Source organism: Emys orbicularis, chromosome 6 (genome assembly GCF_028017835.1).
Source record: "Emys orbicularis isolate rEmyOrb1 chromosome 6, rEmyOrb1.hap1, whole genome shotgun sequence".
NCBI lineage: Eukaryota > Metazoa > Chordata > Testudines > Emydidae > Emys > Emys orbicularis.
The window spans coordinates 77,082,072-77,107,876 of record NC_088688.1 but is presented as its reverse complement, the minus strand read 5'-3'; the positions used below and the strand labels follow the sequence as shown (position 1 = coordinate 77,107,876).

Here is a 25,805-nt window from a genome sequence, read left to right as displayed (position 1 = left end):
CAAATCTGGAATATTCATCGCCGTTGCCGACAAGGTATCGATGATCTCCTTTAATGAACTCTTTAGGCTTTTATGGTTTGTAAATGAGCACATCATCTAGGTTAGGCTTGGTTTTAGTTAGATCTCATTTCTATCGTCAGATGAATGAATTCAGATTACCTTGTCTTAATGAAACACCTCTGCTCTGCCCCTGCAGGACTCGGTAACAGCTTCCAATTTCATATCATCTGAAAATTCCCTTATTGTAGTGTTTACTCCCTTTCCATGATCAGTAATGAAGACTTGGCCTAGCTCTGATCCCTGTGGTACCTCACTAGAAACCTGCACAACATTTTAAAAAAATCTAGCCCTTTATATTTTAAAGTTACCATTTATATACTGTATAACCACTGGAGAGACAGGAATAAATATATAGATGATTTTACATTTGGAATTCTGCTGCCATCCAAAAGAAATGCCTTATCTTTCCTCTTGTGGTTTATTACTTCATCAGAGCCCCTTGAATGAATTAAGACTTTCATTTATTCCAGGTCCAGCTGTCTTGGACTTAGTATACAGACACTGAGGCGCAGTCTACACTATGGAATTTTTTAGAAAATTCCTCACAGTTGTTCACACTGATTCATCTCCACCAGTGTTAGCAAAGTTGGGGCTTTATGAGACAAAGGGATGCTATATATAACAATGGGATAATAAGAACCAGTTCTGAATGTATTTCTATTTTAATTAATAACATCAGTGAAATATATTAACAATTTTAACTGAAGGTGGTGCTGTTTTACAGTTTTAATATACTAGCAGCTTCAAAGAGCACAACTTGTGCTTTGACACAAGTGCTCTGGCATGAGAAACTTTATTTGTGAATGACCCTACGTGTGAGAGAGTGAGTGTTTTCCACTTCCTGGATTTCAGTTCCACTTATCCATTAGGACAAAGCAAGGTTTGGGGTTAGGATATGACAGAAACAGGCATTAATATTAGCTCACTCTACATCTTTTTCCAAATGATCCATACAGCAATAGCCTCACTGTAGGATTCACTTGTCCTAGCTTGGCTAGAGGAAGAGCATTGCAAATGTTGTCAACTATAACAGATAGGATATAGAGGAGAGAAGGAGGGAGATGATAAATGAACTGGGATCTTCCAGACCTTGTCCGGACTGATTTTAGGATGTGACCAGGTGAGGTGAGGGAAAAATCACACTCAAATGTCTGGGAGGGAATCACAAAATTAGTACAGATACAAAATAATGAAGGGGAAGAAATTAGGTAAAAAGAACAGATTTTAGGCTGAAGAGGTATCACAAGTATAATTGCATTACTATACACCCATTATTCTAATTATTGTTTATCAGAACAGAATCGTGTATCTTCCCTTTTTTTCAGAGTCTAACATTATCCAATCATTCATTTATTCCAGTAATTTCAAACATATTTAGTTGGGATACACTTAGGAGGCATGATAAATACCCAGAACTTACAAATACAACTGCCACCAAATCACAATTTTACCTTAATATAAGTCACATATTGGTAAACTACCAAATAGCTTGATGCATAAATTGTGCAGAGCATACTCCTGGGGGAATTCTGTGTCACTACACATGTGCAGAATTCATGGCCCCTGCAGATTTCTTTGCTTACCCGCAGAAAAATTACTTCTGATGGAAAAGCCAAGGGAAGCTGCAAGAGCGGTCATATGCCCACTCCCTGGCAGTGCAGAGTGTTACAGGAGCAGCAGTGATCTGTATGCTCTGTATGACTATGCTATGTATAACCTGTATGCTCAAAAGGTCTGTTATACTTCCCCTCCCCCCTTTTGTCTCCTCTCCCTCTCTGAATACCTGTGAAGTGGCTTTCCCCCTGCCCCTCCCTCCTGGAATGCTTGTGGGATGAATGGGCTGGTTGAACAGCTGGCAGATCAGAAGAGCTCCCAGATAGACAAGGTGTCTGGGACTCTAATTAGGCAGCACTCATACACCCAATACATGGACACTGCCCGAGGTGGAGTGTGACCAACCAGACACGGACAAGTCATCTCTAGTTGCAGGCCATGAGGAGCAGGTCCTTAAAAGGGGAAGGGGACATGTGCTCAGGAGTGCACTCACAAGCTTGTACCTCCCGTTAAGGCCCTTCGCCCAGACCGCCTGGCCAGTGGTTCGCCGCATTGCATTCCATCGTGCCTCGGGAAGACTTACCTTCATCGCACCATCCATCGCTGTGCTGTGGGACACTTACCTTGAAGGATCCTGACCTCTCCAGTGCTGTGCCTGTCCTGGGAGCATGAGTATGCGAGTGTGAGTGTGACCCCCTTCCTTCTTTTGAGCTTAGCTATCAGTATAATAAACATGCTGCTTTCTGCCAAACTTTGGTGGGTCATTAGTCCTCCCTAAGCTTACTAGCTGGCCCAATGTCGGGTAACACAGACAGGTCGGTTTGGGCACCCAGAGCAGCCAGTAGAGACGTAAATCATCACCTGGGAGAGGGGGGCTGGGTAGCCATGCGTATATGAGAGAGAGAGAGAGAGACTGTCTCTTTCGCTCGCTATTACAGCCCTCTTGGCATGGAGGGGCAGGGCTTTGGGGTATTTCTGAAGAGGTAGGAGTGGGGCAGGCTCTGTTCCCTCAGGCAGAGGAAAATATAGCAGCCTGCCTACTTAGTGAATTGTTCCCATTGTTCTTGGTAAATTCCCCCAGGAGTATAAAACAGGTATAAAAATTTACCTGTAAATTTACCTGGCAATGTAAAGGCTCCTTTACATTGCCAGAGCGGTGTAAAGGAGGCTTATTGTAAAAGACAATATGGCCTTATAAATGCTTATGGTGCTTTAGTGATGAGATCTGGTCTCAATTTTTGTATTGAAAAAATGTCCTATCAAAATGTGCTCCATGAACTGTTTGCTACTGACCTTTTTGGACCTGGTCAGTAGCTAGTATAAATTGTGAGTTTGAGTCCCCAGCCCTCACTTGTTCTTCAGTTGTCTATGATGTAACACTGAGCATATGGCTACATATATTTGTTGACTAATAATTGGAAGCAAAGGGTCAATACTACCTACATTACTATTAGATGGGGGGGAGAGAAGGGGGCGGGGAGGAGGGTTGGTGATTTCCTCCAATGCTTCCCACTCCCATTCTCCATCCATTGTATTGTAGTTTAAATAAATTACCAAAATAATTGAAACTAGCTGGATTATATTGCATTATTTTGACAAAAAAATATGCAGAATTTTAAAATATTGTGTGCATAATTTTTTGGTGCAGAATTCCCCCAGGAATAAGAGCACCAAACCTGGAGGAATAGAAAATTTCAATATTTACTGATAATTTCCCCAATAGAAAAGCAATCCCCTGGATATTCTTGTGAACCATGCTTAATTGAGTTCAGTGGATACAGTAGCATAGAGGGTTACTGAACTAACCTTTCACTGCTGGGGACAAGAGGTCAGTTGGCTTACATCATTAAGTGAATAAAGATCTCAAGTAGGATGCTGTTCTCATTCTAGACACCCATTTAACAACATCACAAAGTCATCTCAGCTAACAGAATACACCTTAGTGCAATCAACTAGCTCAGTGAAGCTGGTTGGGCACAGATGTCATGAATTGTTAGCCGCTACGGCCTTATCAAATCTCCCTGTCTCCCCAGGTAGATGAGAAAGCAAGCAAGCAATTTCATACTGAACAACAAAAGCAACAAGAGCCAATTTCTGCTCCAGTAAATCATTCTTGGTTAGAAAACACTGGAAATCAAGTGACCTATGGGCTAGCAACACCATGTCAGAAACGGAACTATCTGGAATTATGTTTAAATTGATTCCTTTAACTCTAGTTGGTATAAATAGGGCCATAAAGGTCCTTGGATCTAATTACCCCGGCCATGAACAGCCCTTCCATGAGGTGGGATGCGACAGAAAACCCTTATCGTATTGTGGACGTTGGAGCTCTGGCAGAGACTCCTGCTAGCCACCCAAGCTCAAGCCTACGGGGGTCTGCCGCCCAAGCCACAATGTACACACACCTATTTTTAGTGATCTAGCTTGAGCCCCGCTAGCGCAAGTCTGTTTACTCACACTGGATGCTCACTCTCAGCTGCAGTATAGACACACCCCCGAGTTCTGCCTGAATCATTTTGTGTCATGAAGGAGAACTGGATGGACCAGAACTTACCTCATACCCTTTTCCCCACAGAACGGGATGTGCTTTCCCCCTTAAATCCTGTGGAAACCCAGGGATCTGGAACCCCTGACTGACTGTGGGGCCCCCTGCAGCTTTACTGAACTGCTAGGTTTCTCTTAGACTCCACAGTTCCAGCAATGTGCCCATTAAACAGTAACTCCCTGCTGGTAAGAGGGTCACAGAAAAAATAATGCCCTCACTTTGCATTAACTCTGTTAATTTGTGCAGGGTGTGGGAGGAAGTGAGAGACTAAGGAATGCATTTCCCCTTAGGCACAGATCCTTGACCTTCAGGAGACAATAGGGCCAGAAGATGCCATGGAGGTGATAGATCCAACCCTTTTACACCAGAGGGGAAAATCCAGCTGGAGGGGATTCTTCTCTCAGACCCTTTGGCCCCTTGTTGACCAAAAGAATGGACAGTGAGGAAAAAAAAAAAAAAGATACATTATTGGATTTTTGAAAATAAGAAATGAAATCCAGATTACCACGGGCCCTGAAGGAGCAGCAGTCAGGCAATAAGGACAAAAAAAAAAAATCTGTTGAAAAGTTTGGGTGGAATCCATGAGAAAGCATGCTGATTGGTAAATAATGTTATGTTTTCCTAGGATTAAAGGTATTTAGAGCAATTTAAAATCAATATAATCAAACACTTTCTCATGTTACCACCACATTAAACATTTAGATGAAATGGGTGAAGAAAACGGTATTGACTAAACCCCATTCTTACACCATGAATAACAGATTAGCAATGATGTAATACAAGATTTTAGTCTCATCAAGAGGTTCTGGTGATACAATTCAGTTCAAATTGTCTTGCAGTGACATTGCTGTACACATATCTTACATTTTTATTTTATATTAAAAAAATGAATCTATATTTTTCTGGATTCTTGACCCCTTGATTGAGCTTGCTGAACTAAAATAGAAAAGAAAAAACAACCAAAAAACTGATTCAAACCCACAGCTGGAGGCAAAAAAAGTGGCACAGTTTATTTTTTCTGCAGTACACCTAACCCAAAGCACCACTACTGAGGTAGAGGAAAAGTCTTGAGTGCAGAGTGGCTATTATTTTGATAGCCTAGTAAGTAATGAGATTTTGAGGTGGAGGGCTGGACCACCTTCTAGTAGACCTGGCTTGACATAAGTAACTTGCCTCATTTCTTATTGGGCATGATTGGGAAGATGAATGGAAAGTTAAGTTCTTATCACAAGCAGTATGCTGGAGTTAGGATGGCTAGCTCAGATCAGCAGGAACATTCTGGTATTAGTAAACAAGCCTAAATGTAAAATAAGGTAGAGTTCAGATTATGCATGAACAGCACATTGACAGAGCTTGCTGTACCAGGATTGGTTCATAAAAAGTAACCAAGCCAATCATGAAGCATGTGATGAAATGTATATTAATGTGCTGTGTGTGTAAATGTATCTAAAGGAACAGGTTTTCTGTGTAATTTGAATCTGACACATATCCTGTGTGCTTCCACCTCCTGCGTTTGAGACTAATCAACTAAGTGTAGCTTTACTGTTTACCAAAGAAAGGAACCCGAGTGATGAGATTGGAGTTGAACTGAGTTTTGGGGGAACTGAATGGAAGAGGTCTCAGGGGAGCCCCGACACTTCTCCTAATACTGCACAGTTGTTCTGTATATAATTATAATTTAAATTGTCAATGGAGTGCAGACATATCAGGTTGTCTTCATTTACAGTTTTTACCATCTTCTGTAGGGGTTGGACATATTTTCTCTTTATATGGAAATAATACATAATAAATAACTCTTGGAGAGATTAATAGTTTTCCTATAATCTGCAGATCAGGAAGTCAGAAGGACAGGAGACCACTGTAGAACAGAATAAAACCTGGGTTTTTCCCAGTGAGTGGAGTCAAGCCATTTTCCCATACATAACAGGCCTGGTTTTGCCTCCTAAGCTGCAATAACAGGACAACCCCATTGTTTGAATGGTGAACCTGTGTGTGAAGGAGAATAGATGGGACTTGTAGTCTTCTCCTGCAAGAGAGGATGAACCCAAATACTTGTTCTGGGGTCCATACATAACTGCTAACATTTTTTAAAGTTTTGCAATAATTGTCCACTTAAGCCAGGACTCTAGGAGCAAGTATGCCCCTGTATGACGGTGATGTGTGTATGTATCCTAAAGTTTGGCACTTATTTAGTGCTATTCAGTCACGGACTAATTTTTTATCCCAACTCTGTTTGAAGACAGGTAATTATTATCTCTATTTCCTAATAGGGAAATTAAGGAAGAAAAGTTAAGGTTTCTCTCTCAAAGGCAACTATGTAAAAATGACCTCAGCTGATATCAACTGATGTTGCTCTACTGATATTTCAATGGAGTTATACCTATTTATGCCCATCAAGGATATGGAATGATATCTTCTCACTCAACAGTTCTGCTCCCTGCCTATATTCCATTATACTTTTAATGAAAAAAATAAGGTCATGCTATTTTCAGTCCTACAGAACCATTAGGACTGAAATGGTTACCAGCTCTGAGAAAGTAAATTGTATTCTTTTGTGGATCAAGCATCTTCAACAGAACTCTTAGTTAATTTCCATTGGTAGGGGTCCCGTGGTGCTACCATCTGTCTTCCAGAAATGCCTGTATTTGCATCTATCCAACCCCATTCAAGGCAACTGGTGTGTAAAGAAGTAACTCAGTGGGCATCACTGGAAGACAACTGACAGCAAAAGGGACTTCACTGATGGAACTTAGTTAACAATTCAGCTGCACAGCAGGCTGTGAATATCCCAGGGTCTCTAAGAAGAATCAGGCGCAACAAATATTCCAACCTTGTTATTGGTTTATATAGGTTTACGTTTGCAAGGCTCTCTCTGCAAATAAAAAGAAATATTATTTCTTCAAAGAGAGCTGAGCAGACCATTCTGGCTGGGAGGAGACTAGAGAATGAATTGTGACTTTATTGCAATTCCTATCCTGCTCTCTCTTGCTTTATCCCCCTTTTGTGGAGCTGTTTATGTAGAGATATGTGTGTGGAAGATTATAATTTAGCAACGCTCCCTCATAAGGGACAGTATTATAAATATAATAGTTTAGAGAGGTGTCCTGGAAGCTGGGGTTGAGAACACAATGTAGCTGTGTAAAGCAATTCATCACGGAAGTTCTCTAGTTTGTTTTATTAGAAGTTTTATTCCTTTCTCATTCACTGGTTTGTTGTTTAATGAACCCCAAGATCATTATAGTTTACATCCCATTCCCCGCCCCTTCCCCACCCACTTGTTTGCAGCAGAAAGTATTGTCTGAGTAAACCTTGCCCTCCCCACTGCAGCCAGTCACAATCTGAGCAGAGAAGTAAATTAGGCTTTACTTCCCTTTATTTTCAAGTCCAGCTGCCATAAGGACTGTGACTAATGATTCTGGCAAGAGAAGCAGCTATTAGAAAGCTTCAATTTATCTACAAACCGTGGTAATTTACAACTATGTGAAAGGAACTACAGAAATAAGGGTTGCCAAAGTTTGGCATGGTCCATCTTCCCATGAATTTCAGGTCTCAGGTTTCTGCTGTAAATGTTTTAGATTCAACAATATTAATGAAAGCACAATTAAAGCATCAGATGAAAGCATAAAAAACTTTTCATAGCTCCACATTAAGTATTATTCTCATCAATTCATTTTTGTTCATCACAAAAAGAGAAACAGAAGAGGCTTAATCTGATTTAGAAAGTGAAAAACAACACTGCATGCACTTTTTGTCAGTGGGGGGGAAAAGGTCTCCAGCTGGTTCTCATCTATATGCCATGATTCTTCATTTAGTTTACACTATTAAACTCAAAAACTTTGCTTTAATCTTAACTGTTACAGCATGTCTTAGAGTAGAGTACTGTAGAATCTATCTTGTAGCATCTCTGATAGGGTTTCAGACCCTGGCAAAATATCATCCCTCAAACTGGTCATGTCATAGGGGTAGTAAATGTATCCAACATTCTTTCATTGGCGCCTACATCATTATGTCTTGTCACCAATGGTTTCTTGGGTTTTCAAGTAAATTGTTGCATATATTGTGGTTTGGAGTTGCTCAGATGAAGCCTTACGTTTATATAGCCAAATCCTTTTATGGAATTTTTTGTGTGTGTGTGCTAATGACCTAACATCTGTTGAAAAAAAAATCCATGTTTCCAGAAAGGAGTACAAAAATAATAGAAAAACAAAAACAGCAGAACACTGCCAAGAAGCAAAGGCTGTCAAGTCCTGCACTTTAAGAAGCAGCCTAAAAGAGGATGGGAGAACAAAAGTGGGCAGCATACCTGATCTGTCTTCATTTTGCGAATCACACCTTCTACATAATTCTGGGATAGTCTTGAGAGAAGTTACCGAGTACTGAAATAGAGAGAGGGAAAAATGCATATAAAATACAAATTGGTTCATTCCCAAAATTATACAAAAGAAAAACACCATAGTAGTAGGGACACTCTCATTCCAAGTGTCCTATGTAGCTGAGTCCTGAAGCTACCCCTAAATCTGCACAAAATGGAGCAACTGCCACCTGCCTATGAAGACAACTGCATCCCAGCATCCAACGCTCCATCAGATATCAGCATTTCTTGCTGGACTTGTCATCCTTGTGGAACATAACTGCTTGGCTTATGATGACATGTCACATATATTCATCATTTCCACAGGTGGCATCACCATATTAAAATTGACAGGAGCTTTAGAAACCCAGGGACTACTTTGGTCGCCTGTGCTATACATTATGGTGTTTGATTTTGCAAGATCCAGCATACCTCTCTTTAACATAATTTGTTTTATAGCAGATAAAATTCAGATTTATACAATGCTATATGAAAAAATATGCTAGTGTGTTAGAGATCTGATCTCAGATATAGACACCTCCCCACAACACACAGGCAAACAAGAACATAAATCTACGCATCCAAGAATAGCTTTCATTAAAACAAACATGTATTAGCACTTTGATGTGAGGGGATACACCTGATTTTGATCAACAAGTTATTCTTTGGATTCAACTTTAAAAGGGGGGGGGGGAGGACGACATATTCATCCGACTAAGCGACAATCATTTCCTTATAATCTTGTGGAATGCCTTCAATCTGTCATATGATCCAACATCATAAAAATACAATTTCCCACAAACAGAAATCTGGTTACTCAATATCAAGAAACCCTTAATCTAATGCTACAGTGTCACAAGAGTTTCCTTTCAAACCAACACATATCTGAAAATCATTATGCCTTAAAAAAAAAAAAAAAATCAATGGCTTTTGCACATTTAAAAGAACTATTAAAAACAGTCAAAAGTAAAGTAAAAAATATTTAGGATTAATATAGCACAAAATGTTGAGGAATGTATAAAAACCATATGTTCTTAAAGGAAGGCATATTTTTAGCTAGTCTGCTATTGACAGATGAAGCGGAACAACAACATACAAAAACATGGCAGCTTTCCACACAAAAAAGGAATTGTCATACCAGTTTTGTTTTTTTGTTGACAGTTTGCCAATTGCATGTCTGAAGCAAATTAAAGTTCAAGTGACAATATGCCTCTGAATGATACAAAGTAAATCTCAGGTGACCAATTACAGAATAACTTACTTGTTTGATTCAAGTGAACTCAAGTAAAACAGTCACTCCATGGATTGTGGCTACTTCAAACACATACCACCGCCCCCCAAACACAGCTCCCCTCCATACTTTACTTTTCTTCTTTAGGGCCTTCTAATCCTGAGAGATATTGGGCACCTGCAACTATGTCAATGGGAACTGCAGATGCTAAGCATTCTCAGCATCAGAACTTTAATTTATTAATTAATTTGTATATTGCAGTGCTACCCAGAGTACCCAACCCAGAGAGAAGTTCCATTATACTAGGGGGCAGTACAAACACATACAAAGATTTTGTCCCTGCTCACAATCTAAGGATATGTCTACACTGCAGTTAGACACACGCAGCTGGCCAGTGCCAGCTGACTCGGACTAAGGGGCTGTTTAACTGCGGTGTAGATGTTCGGGTTGAGACTGCAGCTTAAGCTCTGGGACCCTCCCAACTCATAGGGTTCTAGAGCCTGGGCTCAGCCCGAGCCCGAACGTCTACACCACAATTAAACAGCCCTTTAGCCCGAGTCCAAGTCAGCTGGCATGGGCCAGCCACAGGGTTTTAATTCCAATGTAGATATATCCTAAGACAATAAGCAATATGTGAAGGGAGAAGGATACCATCAAATACAAATACACACACACATAAACTGCATGTATTTTTTGTTGCTGCTGTTGAATGAAAAGTCAAACACTGATCTGTACATTTTGGTATTTTACCTACAGATAAAAAAGATAATGTTGAACTGGCATAGTAAGATTCTTAAAAGAAGCTACCAAGAAATATGGTAGCTCTATAACACCAGCTGGTGCAGGTTAAACTATTACACAGTCTGTAATTCAATTAGAATTAGGCCTTTTGTACTCCACTGTTATGTGTTTGTCAGGCATCCTCAAAAGTGAAGACCCATTCCTTCTCTGTCTTTTTTCTCCACTTCTGGAAGTACAAACTTTCTTGTCGGTCCTACGTTGTATTAAAATATATTCAGTTACCCACAAAAAAGTCAATTCAATGTGTTATAAATCTGATGATGATGTTTAACAACATATGCTTGATTTCGTTAACAGATTTCCTCCCACCCACCTCTATTCTCAGAAATATTTTTGCACTTTTACATTTCTGCTATCTGCATTTGTGGTCAATACAGAGACATGGCTTTCAGCTGAGAAACTATAGAGCTGCTAGGAGGTACTTGCTTCCTGTAGCAGACCTTTCCCAGCTACTTCCTTCTCTAGCTTTCTAGCTCCAGTCCTGGTCCACCAATGGTTGTTAACCTTTCTTCCAGCCAGAATTTCCAAGTTATTCAATGGATTGAACTGCAATGCTGATAGCTGTAGAGCTCCCATTCTTTATCCAGAATGCCATGTTTGCTACACATAATTCAGTGATGTTATTTTCCACTTTTCATTCAAGGATCTTAAAATGCTTTACACACATTAATTAAGCCTCACAGCTCCTCTGTGAAATAGGTATTATTAAACCTCACTAAAGAAAGAGAAACCGAGGCAAGAAGCAGTTAAGTCATACACCCCAGTGCACAGAGTGAGTGAGCAGCAGAGTGAGGAAGAGAGGATTCTCTTTCTTTAAACAGCAGACACACTCTATCCTGGTCTTCACTAACTCAGAAGAGGAGTTATCTTCTGGTTTACACTAAAGTCCAGTTGCAAAACAAAAGCACGTTACAAGACTAGATTGCTTAGTAGTAGTATTTTTTATTTCAACCCTGTTACACAGAGATGCCCCAGATTCTAAGAGGTGCTGAGTGCCCTCAACCCCCACTGAAAAAGATGGCATTCAGCAAACCACATGATCAGGTCTTTAATCTGCAATCTTTATACTTCTATTGTGGAAAAAAAAAATGGTACTACTAGAAAGAGATTAATAACAGCAGGCAAGAGATTTCTAAGAATTCAGTGGGAATCCAGACAAGCCCAGTTTTTCTGCTGGTAGAAGCTGTAAATCTGTAGTCACACATTACTGAACATGATCATGGCTTGTTAAATAACCAGTCATTATTCCAGCAATAATGACTACAAAATCTTATGGAATAGAAATTCTAAAATCTTTGCACTTAACATTATTTTAAAGTTTGAACTAAAACTTTGCATTAAATGAATTTTAAATATACACACCCACAAACAGGCAGACCTTCTGAATATCTAGCAGGTACATTCTAGGCAGTTTCATTCAAGTTTAAAATTGACTGCCAGCCCAACAATAGCAGAAAGAAAAATAATGGAAGAAAAATTAAATGTAGCGGCACAGAGATGTAACAGAAACAGTTTTAAAAATAAAATTAAGGGAAATGTATAGTGACAATAATGGCTATTTGTTAATCTTTCACTTGTCATATGGAGCATCCTTAACTTCCACTACATTGGAACTGAGGTGCTCAGCACTTCCCAAGCGACACTCAGCACCTCAATGGGGACACTGACAACCTCACAGGATCAGGTCCCTAGTGACCGCTGAAAGCATCAAGGACCTTACCCTGCTCCCACTGATGTCAATGGCAAAACTCTCACAGATTTCACGGGCACTGGATTGGGTCTCCAGTGCCTTTGTCTTCATCTTAAACTCCTAACTCCTCTGTTTTTAGCTAGATGATACAGACAGCTTCTTGTCCATATTGCAATTAAGTTTTTTTCAGTTGTTATTAACATTGTAGAACTTTTCCTAGAACAAACTATTATTGTTTAAATATTATTCTGGAAAATGCAGCAATGCAGTTGTCTTCCATTCACATCAAATCAACAAAAGAAAATTAAATTTTAGTTCCAAATTCTGGCCTATCATTCAAAATTCTTTAACTGGTATATTGTATTGTAACTCTGGATATTAAACACTCTCTCAAAAAGATTAGAGTTAACTACCAGAGTTAAGATTACAGTTGCACCATTGTATTAATAAGTTTAAATATTTTAAGTAAGTTTTAAAACATTTTTAAATTCACTACTTCCTGGTTTAAAACTGTGCAGTACATTCCTCTTTCAGGATACTTTTCAAGGGTTGCTACTTAAACAGTGATCTAGAACTAGTAAAGCAATACACAGAAAGCATCACCACATACAGTGCTTCCATAGTAAAATGAAAACCACCCAATTTTCCCCTCCAGAGACAAGGTTACAAACCCTAGCTCGGGTTGCAACTGAAAATGAGTAAGGTGATCAACTCTTAACTATTCCCTTCAGGGTTTTTGTGTGTTTTACAGAACTCTTACCCACAATTCTGCAAATTCACAATTTGTGTCCAGGACACACTGTGGGTGCCGCAGGTCAGGAACAAGATTATGAATTAGCAGAGCAGCCTTACAACATATTTTATTAATTCATTTGTTTATACTGCATGTCTAATCCAAATGGCTGCCTAAGCATAACAGATGAATATTTATTGACATTGAAAATGAAAACAAAAAGCTTACACAAAAACGTTGTCTATGCTATGTCAGTGCTCTCAATCTCTTCCTTTAATGAACACAGAATTCACTTATCTAAACATTAAAACATCAAAACACAAAGAACAGCATCCATAACTGAAAAGAAAATAGCAGACTGGTGGCTTGACTATAAGGAAATAATTTACTTCCCAAGAGGATAAACTATGGGCCAACTGGCTATGATTAACACATTTACAGCCCTATTCTGATTCTTCATGCTCATGTGTATTGTTCGCACCATTTGATATAGACATACCCTCTGTATTTTATTCTTCACTTTTAACAACAGACAGGAGTTGTTTTTCTATTGGCTTTATAAGTGATACATGTCTTTTGTTTGAATCTGAAAGAGTTTGTAAGTCTTAACAGCCTTCTGTCTTTTGTCTCACTGTGTAGAAATTAGAGGATGATAATTAGTTCTGCCTACTGCTCAAGAAGTCAGTCAACCAATGTCTGGCTGGGGTGAGCACCATTGAGGACAGCCGATTTTATTAATAAAAGACAAAAGGCTTTCAAATTATTTCAAATTCATCAAGGAATGCAATAGCTAATCCAGCTCCAATCCAACACTGGCACAATGCAGGGAAACCCCTGTACCCACACACAGCTCTTTGGGAAACAGACTGTCTTCCTGTGTGTTTGTACAATACCTAACACATTGAGGCATTTGGTATTACTGCTGTATTGCAATAGTAAGTAATAATAATAATTTTAACTGCATAACATCAGAATGTAGTAAACAGCCTGTATTTTAAACTACTAAGAAACCATAAAGGGACCACTAGAACAGTATACAACTTACTAACAGGGCTAATTTTATCTGTCCCCATAGGAGTGACTGGGAAAGGGGGAAGGTTAAATTTATGCATACTGATTTTTAAAGGTATATCTGAGATTAAATGCAATTTACAAGTTTCATAGTGCTCCCACTTTTATTCATTTCCCGCTCTTCTATTGTCTGTTTCACTTGCTCTTTCATAATAGTAATAAGTGAAGATGTGCTAGCTGGTGACCTAACGTCATTTTGGACAGAATGATATTTCTGTATAATGTAAACAAGAGTCACATTACCCTACTCATATATAAACTACACTCCAAATAAATCTGTGATTTGTGGCACTTAAATGATGGCAGTCTAAGAGTCTCAAAAATGAGCATCTTATGGGAGAGAAAGTTATAATTTCTAGTATCAGAGGGGTAGCCGTGTAAGTCTGAATCTGTAAAAAGCAACAGAGGGTCCTGTGGCACCTTTAAGACTAACAGAAGTATTGGGAGCATAAGCTTTCGTGAGTAAGAACCTCACTTCTTCAGATGCAAGTAATGGAAATCTCCAGAGGCAGGTATAAATCAGTATGGAGATAACAAGGTTAGTTCAATCAGGGAGGGTGAGGAGCTCTGCTAGCAGTTGAGGTGTGAACACCAAGGGAGGAGAAACTGCTTCTGTAGTTGGATAGCCATTCACAGTCTTTGTTCAATCCTGATCTGATGGTGTCAAATTTGCAAATGAACTGGAGCTCAGCAGTTTCTCTTTGGAGTTTCACGAAAGCTTATGCTCCCAATACTTCTGTTAGTCTTAAAGGTGCCACAGGACCCTCTGTTGCTTTTTATAATTTCTATTTACTTATACACACATGTAAGACTTAAAAAATATTTATTTTGTGTTTAAAACAGCTCTAGTATTCCAAAGGTAGTCTCTGTGGCCATTCAGATCTGGACCTGTTGGCCAAGATGACCCACAAGGATCTCATCTGGGAGAGAAATGTACACTGAGGAATGGATGGAGACCACTATAGCACTTCACATAGGCCACAGAACAATCATCAGATTGTAACAATTTCCACTCACTACTTATCTGCTTTGGATCTGAACAGGAAGTGTAGCAGGAAAGTTGAAAATGGTTAATAAAAGTGCTCTGGAGCTGCTCTCTTCACAGCAGCATGAAGGTGAAACCTGAAGTTTCAGAAAGCCAAGAGATCTTGACAGTGAGCCCTAAACAACCCAGACGAATTAGCCACTGCTGGTCACATGCACACAAGTAACTGGGGATTAGAGGGGCAGCAGCCAGGGCCGGCTTTAGCAAGAGCGGGGCCCGATTCCTGGGGGCGGGACTTGCTGCAAGCCCCGCCCCCAGGAATCGAGCCGCGCTCCGGCCGGGGTTGCCGGGCTTGGGTCCGACCTGGAGCCGCGCCGCGGGGACCGCGCCGGGCCGGGCCCGAGCCGCGCCGTGGGGGCCGGGCCGGGCCGCGGAGGCTGAGCCGGAGCCGCGCCGGCCGGGCCGGAGCCGCGCCGCAGGGGCCGGGCCGGGTCAGACCCGACCCGAGCCGCGGGGGCTGAGCCGAGCCGGGGAGGGGGCGGAGCGTTCAGGGGAGGCGAGGAGGGGGAAGTGAGCTGAGGGCGAGGTGGAGAGCTGCAGCGCGGGGCCCTCTTGGCGCGGGGCCCAATTCAGCCGAATCGGCCTAAAGCCGGCCCTGGCAGCAGCATAAGTGTTTTGTGGATTGACAAAGGGGAGAATTCTGCCCCCTGTTCCCATCGCTGCACGCTTTCCTTGTGCAAAGCCTGTTCATTCAAGCATTTGACCACACAAGAGACCAGCAGAGTAGTAGGAAAGCCAGTACTTCTCAAGTTAATTTGCCTTTGACATCAACTCCTTCATTCTCCTGCCTGGGGATAGGAATAATATTTCTTGTTCTATAATCTATGCCATTAGTTCAAAGGTTCAGCAGGAGGTCAGAGTACTTCCTAATAGCGTGGGCAATCTAAGCTGTACAACAGTGAAACTGGTAGTTAAATCCACCATTCAGTAGCATCAGGCAAAACGGGAGAGGCAAGAAGAGGATACATCTATTCTGCTTTATGTTTTTGTAAAACTGGGCCTAGAAAGAGATTACAGGACATAATCTAACATGGAACAGTCATAACAAGACAGTTCCCCAGAATAAACTATCCTCTCAAGATTGGATCATTGTCTTGTGATGTCTCAACACCTCCCCCCCCACCACCACCTTTAAATAAAAGGCAACATAAAAATAGGTAAAAAGAAAGTCCATTTCAAAAGGAAGCTGCATGTGAGTAAAGCATCTGGAGCTTTTTTAAAAGGAACCATCTTCCGAAATGCTAAAAAGAAAATAAAATACTTTGCAAGAGCTTATAATGTTATCTGACACGAGAGCTTGGGCTCTGCACTTTGTATCGTAAAGGTGAGCTGCAAATCAAATAAATAAATTCCACTGACAACAGAAATATTTGTGTGTCGGAGCGCCCTCACTTGCCAGACATTCAGCATATAAACAACTTTTCTATTCATAAAAGAGAAACACTTGTGGCAGAGATATGCTTAGGGAGGGAGGAATGAACTGGATTAGTGGTTCCTGTAATAACTGCCAAGTATGCACCTTACATGAACAGCTTTTTTGCTCACAATAATTACAGCTGCAAGTATTTCAAGAACACCTGGACTGAGACATTTCTTACCTGATCATTTTCTTTCTGTTAGCAGCTTTTCTCAGAATTAATTATTCATGTGCTAATACTCCTCCCTCCGCCTCCCTGTGGAATTTGGAAGCAGTCCAGTGAGTTGCTGGATGCTTCAGGACTAAGCTCCACCCTTCAGCTCAGGCCACCAGAAGAGTTATTCCACAACTGTAGAAACACTCCACCAACCAGTTATTAGCATTAAGACAAGCTCATATGAAATGTACTAAATTAACCTTAAGACAATATATTATATCTAAGGGCCTGTCTACACAAACAGTTAGACTGTGGAAAACTGGGGTATGAACCTATCCTGCACTAGGCTGTCACAGTCTAACTGTCCCTGTGGATCCTGCTGACATGGGTTAAGAATTCATTAGAGTGCTTTGAGCTAGTTCCACTCCAAAGTGTCTAGATCAAAGTGCGCTAATGAACTGTTAATGTGCACCAGCAAAGTCCACATGGACAATTACACTGCAGTAGGCTAGTGCAGGGTAGATTCAGACCCCAGCTTGCACAGTCTAATTGTTGGTGTAGACAAGCCCACAGTCTCCTTTTAGAGAAAAACTTCAACTTATATTCTGCTCAGGCTACGAGGGTGGGTTGAATTTGGAGAAAAGCAACTAACAGAAAGAAAATGAGCAGATAAGACATCTCTCATTCAAAGCCTCTCTCCTCACTCATTACTCATAGGAAGAAGCAAGCAGTGAATCTCAGAAAGAGGGAGGGATAAACAGAATTGAATTATTATAGTAGAGTAATAGTAGGAACGGAAGCTTCCCCTTATAAAGCAACAGCTTTGTAAACTAACGAGTTATGTGGGAACCAACCCAGTAGCTTCTTCCTACCAAAGGATGCGTCTTCAGAGGAATGGAAACTTATTTTACAAACCTTCCTCAGATAAGGCCCATACACTTTCCCCCAGTGCCTCTAAGGACTTTAGTTTCCCATATACCTAGCATGCTAATTGGTGCAGAAGTTTGCCTGCAGCAACTTTGAGGCAATAAGCCCTTTGCATTTCAGATGGAATGAGATGAATAGGGTACAACTGGTGTATATATACCATATACTTGAGATGTGTGTTTGGAGTGCTAGGAATGGCCACACATGCCACAACCTTTCAAGGATTACAACAAAATGATAGGAGGACGATTTCCCAGGAACTGTGGAAAGAGGAACTTACCTTAACAGAAAGGGTTTCTGAAGCTACAAGAATAAACTTTTGCACATGGCAACAGCAGTGTGGTTTTTGCATAGATATAGGAACTAATTCCAAAACTTGCTTTTCAGAGGTAATGACAGCTAGAAAGGCCAGCCACAGGCTTGTCTTGTTTGTCATTGTGATTAAACATAGCACCTCATACTCAAATAGAGGATCCCATGTGCCTGGCTGCAAAATGCTGCTAAGTCTGGTACCCACGTTTCTAAGTGGCTTGGTTGTAGGGCTCCAACCAAATCTCCTGCAGAAACTCTAGCATAGCTGAGAGCACCAAAACTTTGGGATTATTATAATATTTGTATCACAAGCATCTAGAGGGCAGTGCCCCATTGTGGTTGGCACTACACAAAAGAGGCAGCCCCTGCCCCCAAGGAGCTTTCCCCTCACACCTGAAATATAAATTTGACCAGATCAATTAATGAAATATCCTGAATTCTGTCTGTACACCAGACTTGATCAGAGGTTAATGAAGAATCCATGATCAACAGTTAGGTAGTTAAGTGTAGGTTTTCTGGTCTGAATGAAGGAGTCACTGCATCAAGTGCACGGTTCTATGCACTTCTGCAGGTACATTTTAAGAAACCCACTCGGGATGAAGCTGATGCATGGCACCAGCAACCCTAGCCACTGGAGATAACTGGCTACTGATGGCCCCTCAAGAAATGAATGATGCAATGAAGTTTTGGATCTTTGCAAATCTTTGTCATTATGAGGGGAGGGATAGCTCAGTGGTTTGAGCATTGGCCTACTAAACCCAGAGTTGTAAATTCAATCCTTGCGGAGGCCATTTGGGGATTGGCCCTGCTTTGAGCAGGGAGTTGGACTAGATGACCTCCTGAGGTCCCTTCCAACCCTGATATTCTATGCTTATTTATTTTGAGCTCTAGGTGAGCAATTCTCTGCACCGGGACCAAAAGCTCTTCCTGATTTTGAAGAAAGGGTAGCTATGGATCCTTTCCAGCTGCTTTCCAGTTATGAAAGGTTCTGTTTCTCCGTACAAGGTACTGATTGGCATGTTGTCTATGTATGGGTATAAGTGTGTAATGTGCGACCTGTGCCTTGCTGTGACTACTACCAGCCACTTCAGACTCTGGGTGCAGAGGGTTGTTCAGAAGGAAGAGTCTTCAGGAATTATAAGCACTCGTACACAAATGCTCTTTTGTCTTTGTTATGCTGAGAATTTTGTTTTGTTTTTCTGTGATGCATGTGTGGTACTCCTTCCTCTCGCTATTTACAGGTGGGAGGTAGTACACACACTCTAACCTGGCATGGGGACCACACAACAGAGATGGGGTACTGGTACACATACCTCAACTGGAAGAGCCAGTACCCCTATACTGCATTGTAAATCTGGTGTCAGACATAGGTATAAGCCCAATCCCACTTACTATCTACATATAAATCTTCTGACTCGGGTTAGCAAGCCCTCAGGACCCAGGTCCTAGGAGCCACCTGGGGTGAGGTGAGGTGAGGTGAGGTGGGGTGAGCCCAAGTCCCAGTGGGACTTGGGTCCAAACCCTGTCATTTTGCAGCATGGACATAGCTCAAGCCTGGGTCCCCCAATTCATGTCCAGAGATTCCACCAATGCTATCCCCAATCCTTCGGCCCTGTATTTCTCAGTCCTTTTACCCCCCTGTAATCCCATGATGATACGGCTTCATGAGGAGTGGGATCCTCAAGTGCCTCTGATCTGGTCACTGACTGTCTGAAGAGAATGTAAAGCTTAGGAGCCAGCATGCAGAGTGAGGGCGAAGTGGGGAGAGAGACCCTTTCCTGCTTTCCAGAGCCTCAGCCACTTTCCGTGGCACAGCAAAAGTTTATGGCTATTGATCATATGGCACAATTCCCATTCCTGAAATCGGAGTCCCTTTCTCTAGCACAGCAAGGGACTTCGGGCTGAAAGCCAGACAGGCACAATTCCCATTAGGCTGCATACTGAGGCAGGGCTCCACAGGAGGAACAGGCTTCTCTGCATGCCCAGACATGCTGCAGGGAGGGGATGGGGCCATGAGCAGGATACAGAGCACTATGAGAGCTTCTATGTAGAAAAGCCCCAGTAAACAAACCCTCTGCAGAAGAAGGCAAAGGAGAAGGGGTATTGTGATGCACCCGGTCACAGGTATAAACCCTGATTTTCACCCCACTTGTTCATTAAAAATATTAATTACTGCCTTGTGAAGGACACGTTTGCTTTATCCTTTTTGGGTCTCTGGAGTTTTCAGGACTTATCCGTGAATATCATGAAAATTCCCTGAATCTCAGTGGGAGAAAAGGGAGCTGTGTAGGAGCCTGGCTTCTTTCCCCAGGGAACAAAGGGCCCACTTCAGTATCCACAGGGCGGGGGGATGACTTTGGATCATTTCTGTGTTTTTTTCCCCTGTCCAGCCCAAGTCTTTTGCAGTTAGCTTCCTCCTCATCCTTACACTCTCTCCCTGAAAAACTCAGAAACCCCTGATTGGATTTGTGTCTCCTCGGGGCAAGGTGGAGACCAGGCATGCCAGTCCAACTCTGAGCCCTGTACTCTGGCAAAGCAAGTGTGTTGGCTGGCTGGGAAGAGGCAGGGTATAATTCACCCTCTGTAGCTGTTGTAAGTGCTGCCTCACATAGGGAATACCTCATTAGATTTAAGTCAAGTATTTGCAGGCTAGCTCTGCCATGTCTGAGTGAGGGCAGAGGAGCCCAGCAGGGGAGATGCTACAGTAGCAGATCCAGGTGGTTGAAGTCACCATGCTGCTATTTACCCAATGCACAGGAAGAGGAAGATTATAAACTGCAACTGCATGAAAATGAATACAAATAAAGATTTAAAAACAAAATGTTCAGGAGAAACTTAACCGCCAACTTGTTCCACCTCTGGAGGCAGAAAATCCGGCATCCTGAGCTCAAGGACGGAGCTTAGTCCTGGAGCCTCCAAAAGTAACATTGGATGCCTCTGAATTCCATACCTAGCTGGGGGCATTAGTCCATTAGTAACGGATGAGGAGAGAAGTGGTGCAACAGAACCATGCTCTCTTTAGAGTTCCTGGAAGTCCTGCTGGTCTAGCTGTAGTATAAGATCTCAAAACATATCAAATTGCAACCTATTAAAGAAACTTTTGCTGAAGCCTGGAGCTGGCCTATGTGGCAAAGTAGCAAGTTACACAAATAAAATAGTGATGGGGGAAGGGGATAGCATATGGCACTATTTTCAATTCTTTTAAAACTATTCTTTTGGTGATCGTAGGTAATCACTCGATGGATAATTCACCCAAAAAGAGTTAATAAAGGCAGCTCAGCATGAGTAAAATAAATGTATTAATTTGATTTGCAGGTCATCTTTACTAATGCAGACAAAGTGTGGGCCCCAAGCTCTACTTTCGGAGATTTATGTTTCCCTTGGGAAAAAATCTGATTTTCATTCTTGCACACGGGGACATTGTTTATTTTTTGTATATACCTGAATTCAGTTCATATATACTTGAAGCAAAATAAGTATCCTCTGCATGAGGTAAAAGCCTGCTTTGGCCTCTAATGACAATGAGATGTGTATCTTATGCTAGAAATCGAGCCACTTAAATCCTCCCTCTCTAAACAAACAAAAAATATTTATACTTACAGATATATCATCACTAAAATCTATTTCATCCAAATCAAGGTATTCAGGGGCTTCCATTATTCTTCTATGCACATTTTGGGTGAGTCAGTACAGCAGTAAAGTCCTATTAAAAATACAGAAAATGAGGTATTATATATTAAAGAATCTAAAACCTTTAAAATGTTTTCACATGATCACCACATTACTGAAAAAATATTTAAGCTGGACTGGAATTGAAGTACCCTTCCAAATACCTTTAATTTAATTTGTCTGTTCTTGGCTATGTATCATGGGGTTGTTTGTGCATGTTTTTGTGCCCATTTCAGCTAATACAGCGGGACAGCCACCTTGAATATGAACAGGATGTGACAGACTCCAATCCTGCAACTTGTTGTATGCTCACAGACACCCTCTTCCCATGCAGAGCCCCAATGAAGTCAAAGAGGCTGCGCATACAGAGTCAGTTGCAGGATCAAGTCCTTAAACAGTAACAGCCCTCTCAATCAGAGGTGGGCAAACTACAGCTCTTGGGCCACATCCAGCCCACGGGACCGTCCTGCCCGGCCCTTGAGCTCCCGGCTGGGGATGCTAGTCCCTGGCCCCTCCCCCGCAGCTACGCCACCGCGCGGGCAGCGCTCTGGGTGGCGGGGATGTGAGCTCCTGCCGAGCAGAGTGGCAGTGTGTCTAGCTCCAGCCTGGCAGTGCAGCTGCCAGACATGCTGCTCTGAGTGGCATGGTAAGGGAGTCGGGGCCAGGGGAGTTGGATAAGGGGCAGAGAGTCCCGGGGGGCAGTCAGGGGACAGGGAGCGGTTGGATGGGGCAGAGGTTCTGCGGGGAGGGGGGGCAGTCAGGGGACGGGGAACAAGGGGGGTTGGATAGGCGTGGGGTCCCAGGGGGGGCCTGTCAGGGGGCAGGGGTGTGGATAGGGGGTGGGGTGACAAGAACTAATCTATACCTATAGGCACCAATCCTTGGGGTTCTTTACTAGTTCCTCACAGTGAAAAAAAATAGCTTAAGAAAAACTCTGTGCATGAATCAGAGCTCACACATTCCAAAGGGGTTAGGATTATAAAGTACTCATAATTTTCTTAATTCTAATCAAATAATTTTCCAACTTGTCAAAGGCATACATCCTGACTGAAGACAAGTACAATGCTGAAAAAAGGAAGATATTTAAGTTAGCTAACAAAGAAAGATGATAATGCATTAACAATAACAATTAAGATGTAAGGAACTAAGTGCTAAGCATTATTATGGCAGCAAATTCACTCTGCCAGCACTTCTGTGTGACAAAGGAAAAGCTTGAAGCAAAAAATATACCAGCCCCAGTTCATCAATCTGACGATTGGTAAACAATGCATTTACAAATAATGGAAATTAAGCTGTGCTGGTCTAAACAGAATCATTGTATGCATCAGTAACATTTGGTTAGCAATGTTCTAACAAGTTTAAAAACAACAACAACCCAAAACCCTATTCTGCAGGTGTTATATTCATTGGCATACAAAATTGTAGTCATTAATCTCCTATACACTGACCTCCACAAACTAAAAGTTGATCTTAAAACAGCTGCTCTTGAAACGCCATAAAAAGCAGAAGTGAGAAATATATTCAAAACAGTTTTTAAGTTTGAAAAGCTGAATGTTTGATTCTCATCAAATTACTGCAAATATAGGATCATTCAGTATCAGGTTTTCTATGGAAATTCAAATGTTTCTCCCCCACCCCCCCCAACACACTCAGATAGTAATATATTTCTCCCTCACAGCAATCTACAGACAACTGTTTAAAAACATACAAATCTTACATATTTTCCACTTACACAAAACAGGTTTTACCTCAATTAAAACTTTGTGTTCAAGGAACAATATACAAAACGGGGACAACTTCCATGACAGACTCTGGAATAAAATCACTTGTGACTTAGTTGGTAGGTTGGGTTACATATATATGGGACAATGGGAGGGAGATGGGTGTAAAATAATACAAAACAAGCCATATCTTCTTTATATGAGGGAGCAGAAGGTGGTGTATAATAGGAAACTATTGGGCAGAATAATTGCACTCATGTTGTTCACTTGCCGAATACCAAATTGATGCTCAAAGTGCACTCACATAGTAAGATACTAGTCGGTGTGAGTAAGGGTGACATGATCAGGTCTTCAGAGTTTTCCACCTGTTTGTTTATTAATGGGCACAGAAGACTGCAGTACATTTGTTATGGCTGTTACATAGTACATTTGGAGGGAAATTATGGCTTAGTCATGGTAAAATAATTAGTTCTAGATATTTTAGTTAAACTGTATCATTAACAACCAAATTACTCTTGCAAGCATAGGTCCTATAAAATGAGAAAAATTTCCTGCTTCATTTTGTACATCAATTTGGCATTCACTAAATGTGCCAACTTACATGTGGCCAAATTTTGCTAGGCCGGTAACTTGCATTATGGGAAGCTATGCAGGTTCAGAAGCAGGTTCTGCAGAACTGCTATGTACCACACTAGACTGGTGGTAGGCAGAACAGGGCAGGAAATTGCAGAGTCTTGACTCTGCCCCCCACATGTGCCCAGCAACACAGTAATAAGGGCACATTTGACAGCATACACATTTCTGAGTACAGACCTAATGCAGTTCACTCCTTCCACAAAACAGTAGGGGAAGAGAGATGGAGATTATGAGTCTCTGAGTCTCAGCCTCCCAGACTGCTCCAAGGGCAGTGCAACAGTGCACTGTCCTTTATTCTGCACAGATTGTTACCTCTGGACATAGGCTATAATGAGGGGTGAAAGGCAGTGTAAGAGCAAAAACAACTATTAGTGGGGGAGGCCGAGAGAAGAGGGAATGTTACATGAAGTAGGGGTGGCCCCCTTTACATGACTTATCTATACCCATTTTTCATCCCATTGGCACACACGCCATTAGTAACTACAAAAAAAATGAGCATCAAAAACATCAATCCACTTCCTCCATGCCCACATTTCACTGCCATGCAACTGAGTTGGTATCACTGTGGTTCTGCAGATATGCAGCTTCATAACAGGCTCAATGTTATGAAGTCCCCAAGCAGGCTACAGAAGGGCCCAAAATATGGCAGCAGCTGCTGCTGTACGAGTGTCCACATCTTTCAAGCATTTTCCTGTACTGTCTATGACATGACTTAAGTATTTGACAGTTGCCACCGGCTTAGTGTCCTGTCCAGGCAGGTTCATATTGAGCTGATTATCATCTGGAGCTGGAGGCTGCTTGATGGTAATGGCCAGGGATTAGTTTTAGCCATATGATAATGGAGACCAAAGTGCACTCCTTTTTGCCTGACCAGATTGGTGAATCACAGCAGCTGAGAGCCAAACTGAGCCAATAAGACAATGTCATCAGCATATTCAAAATCTCAAAGAATGGTGTTGAGATCAATGCCACCGAACGATGCCTCCTCATGCATATCCATCAACCAATCAATGCCAGTATTGAACAATGATAACAGAACACAGCCTTGCCAAACTCCATGGAGATAGGAAGCCATGTGGTGTATTTGACATAGAATGGAAAACTGAGTTTAAATCAATTATAGATCTTTTCTATCAATGACATTATCTTCCCAGGGATGCTGGGTTGCCTCATCAGATCCCACAAACTTGCTCGATGCACTAAATAAAAGGCCTGACAGAAGTCTATACAAAGTGTTGTGCATGTCTTATTAAATTCAGCTATCTCAGGGGTTCTCAAACTATGGATCAGGACCCCTCATGGGGTTGTGAGTTATTACACGGGGGGTTGCAAGCTGTCAGCCTCCACCCCAAACCCCTCTTTGCCTCCAGCATTTATAATGGTGTTAAATATATAAAAAAGTGTTTTTAATTTATAAGGGGGGGGGGGGCTCACACTCAGAGGCTTGCTATGTGAAAGGAGTCACCAGTACAAAAGTTTGAGAACCACCGAGCTATCTCCTCAAACAGCTGTCTCAAGGTAAAGATCTGGTCAACAATGGAAAAAAACCAGGTCTAAAGCTACATTGAGTATCCCAGTCTTTGGCACAAAGTGGATCGCTGATTTGAGACACCAGCCCAGAAGTGAAGACTTTCCCTGGGACCGCTAACAGCATAATGCCTCTATAGTTGTTACGCTCAGCCATGTTGTCCTTTTTGAACAGAGGTAAAGTAACACCACTCATCGGGGATAATATAAGTGTGCCAGATGGTCTGGAAGAGCCTATGCAGCCATGGTACAATAATATTCTCACTGGTCTTCAACAATTCAGGTGAAATGTCACAAACTGAGATTTCAGCTTATGGACTGTGAACTGGATCTCTTCTTGGTTGAAGGAAGGTGGCTT

General features: G+C 41.7%; 1 protein-coding gene across 1 annotated transcript in view; it reads right to left on the bottom strand.

The window, feature by feature from the left end:
* The window catches only part of SNCAIP (synuclein alpha interacting protein), a 57,126-nt gene extending 35,575 nt beyond the window's left edge, over positions 1–21,551 (bottom strand). The window contains exons 1-2 of the mRNA XM_065406513.1: positions 21,495–21,551; positions 8,463–8,535 (exon numbers count right to left, since the gene is read on the bottom strand). Of these exons, the coding sequence (XP_065262585.1) occupies positions 8,463–8,535; positions 21,495–21,551 (130 nt within the window). The remainder of the gene's footprint in view (positions 1–8,462; positions 8,536–21,494) is intronic.
* Positions 21,552–25,805: the final 4,254 nt, after the last annotated feature.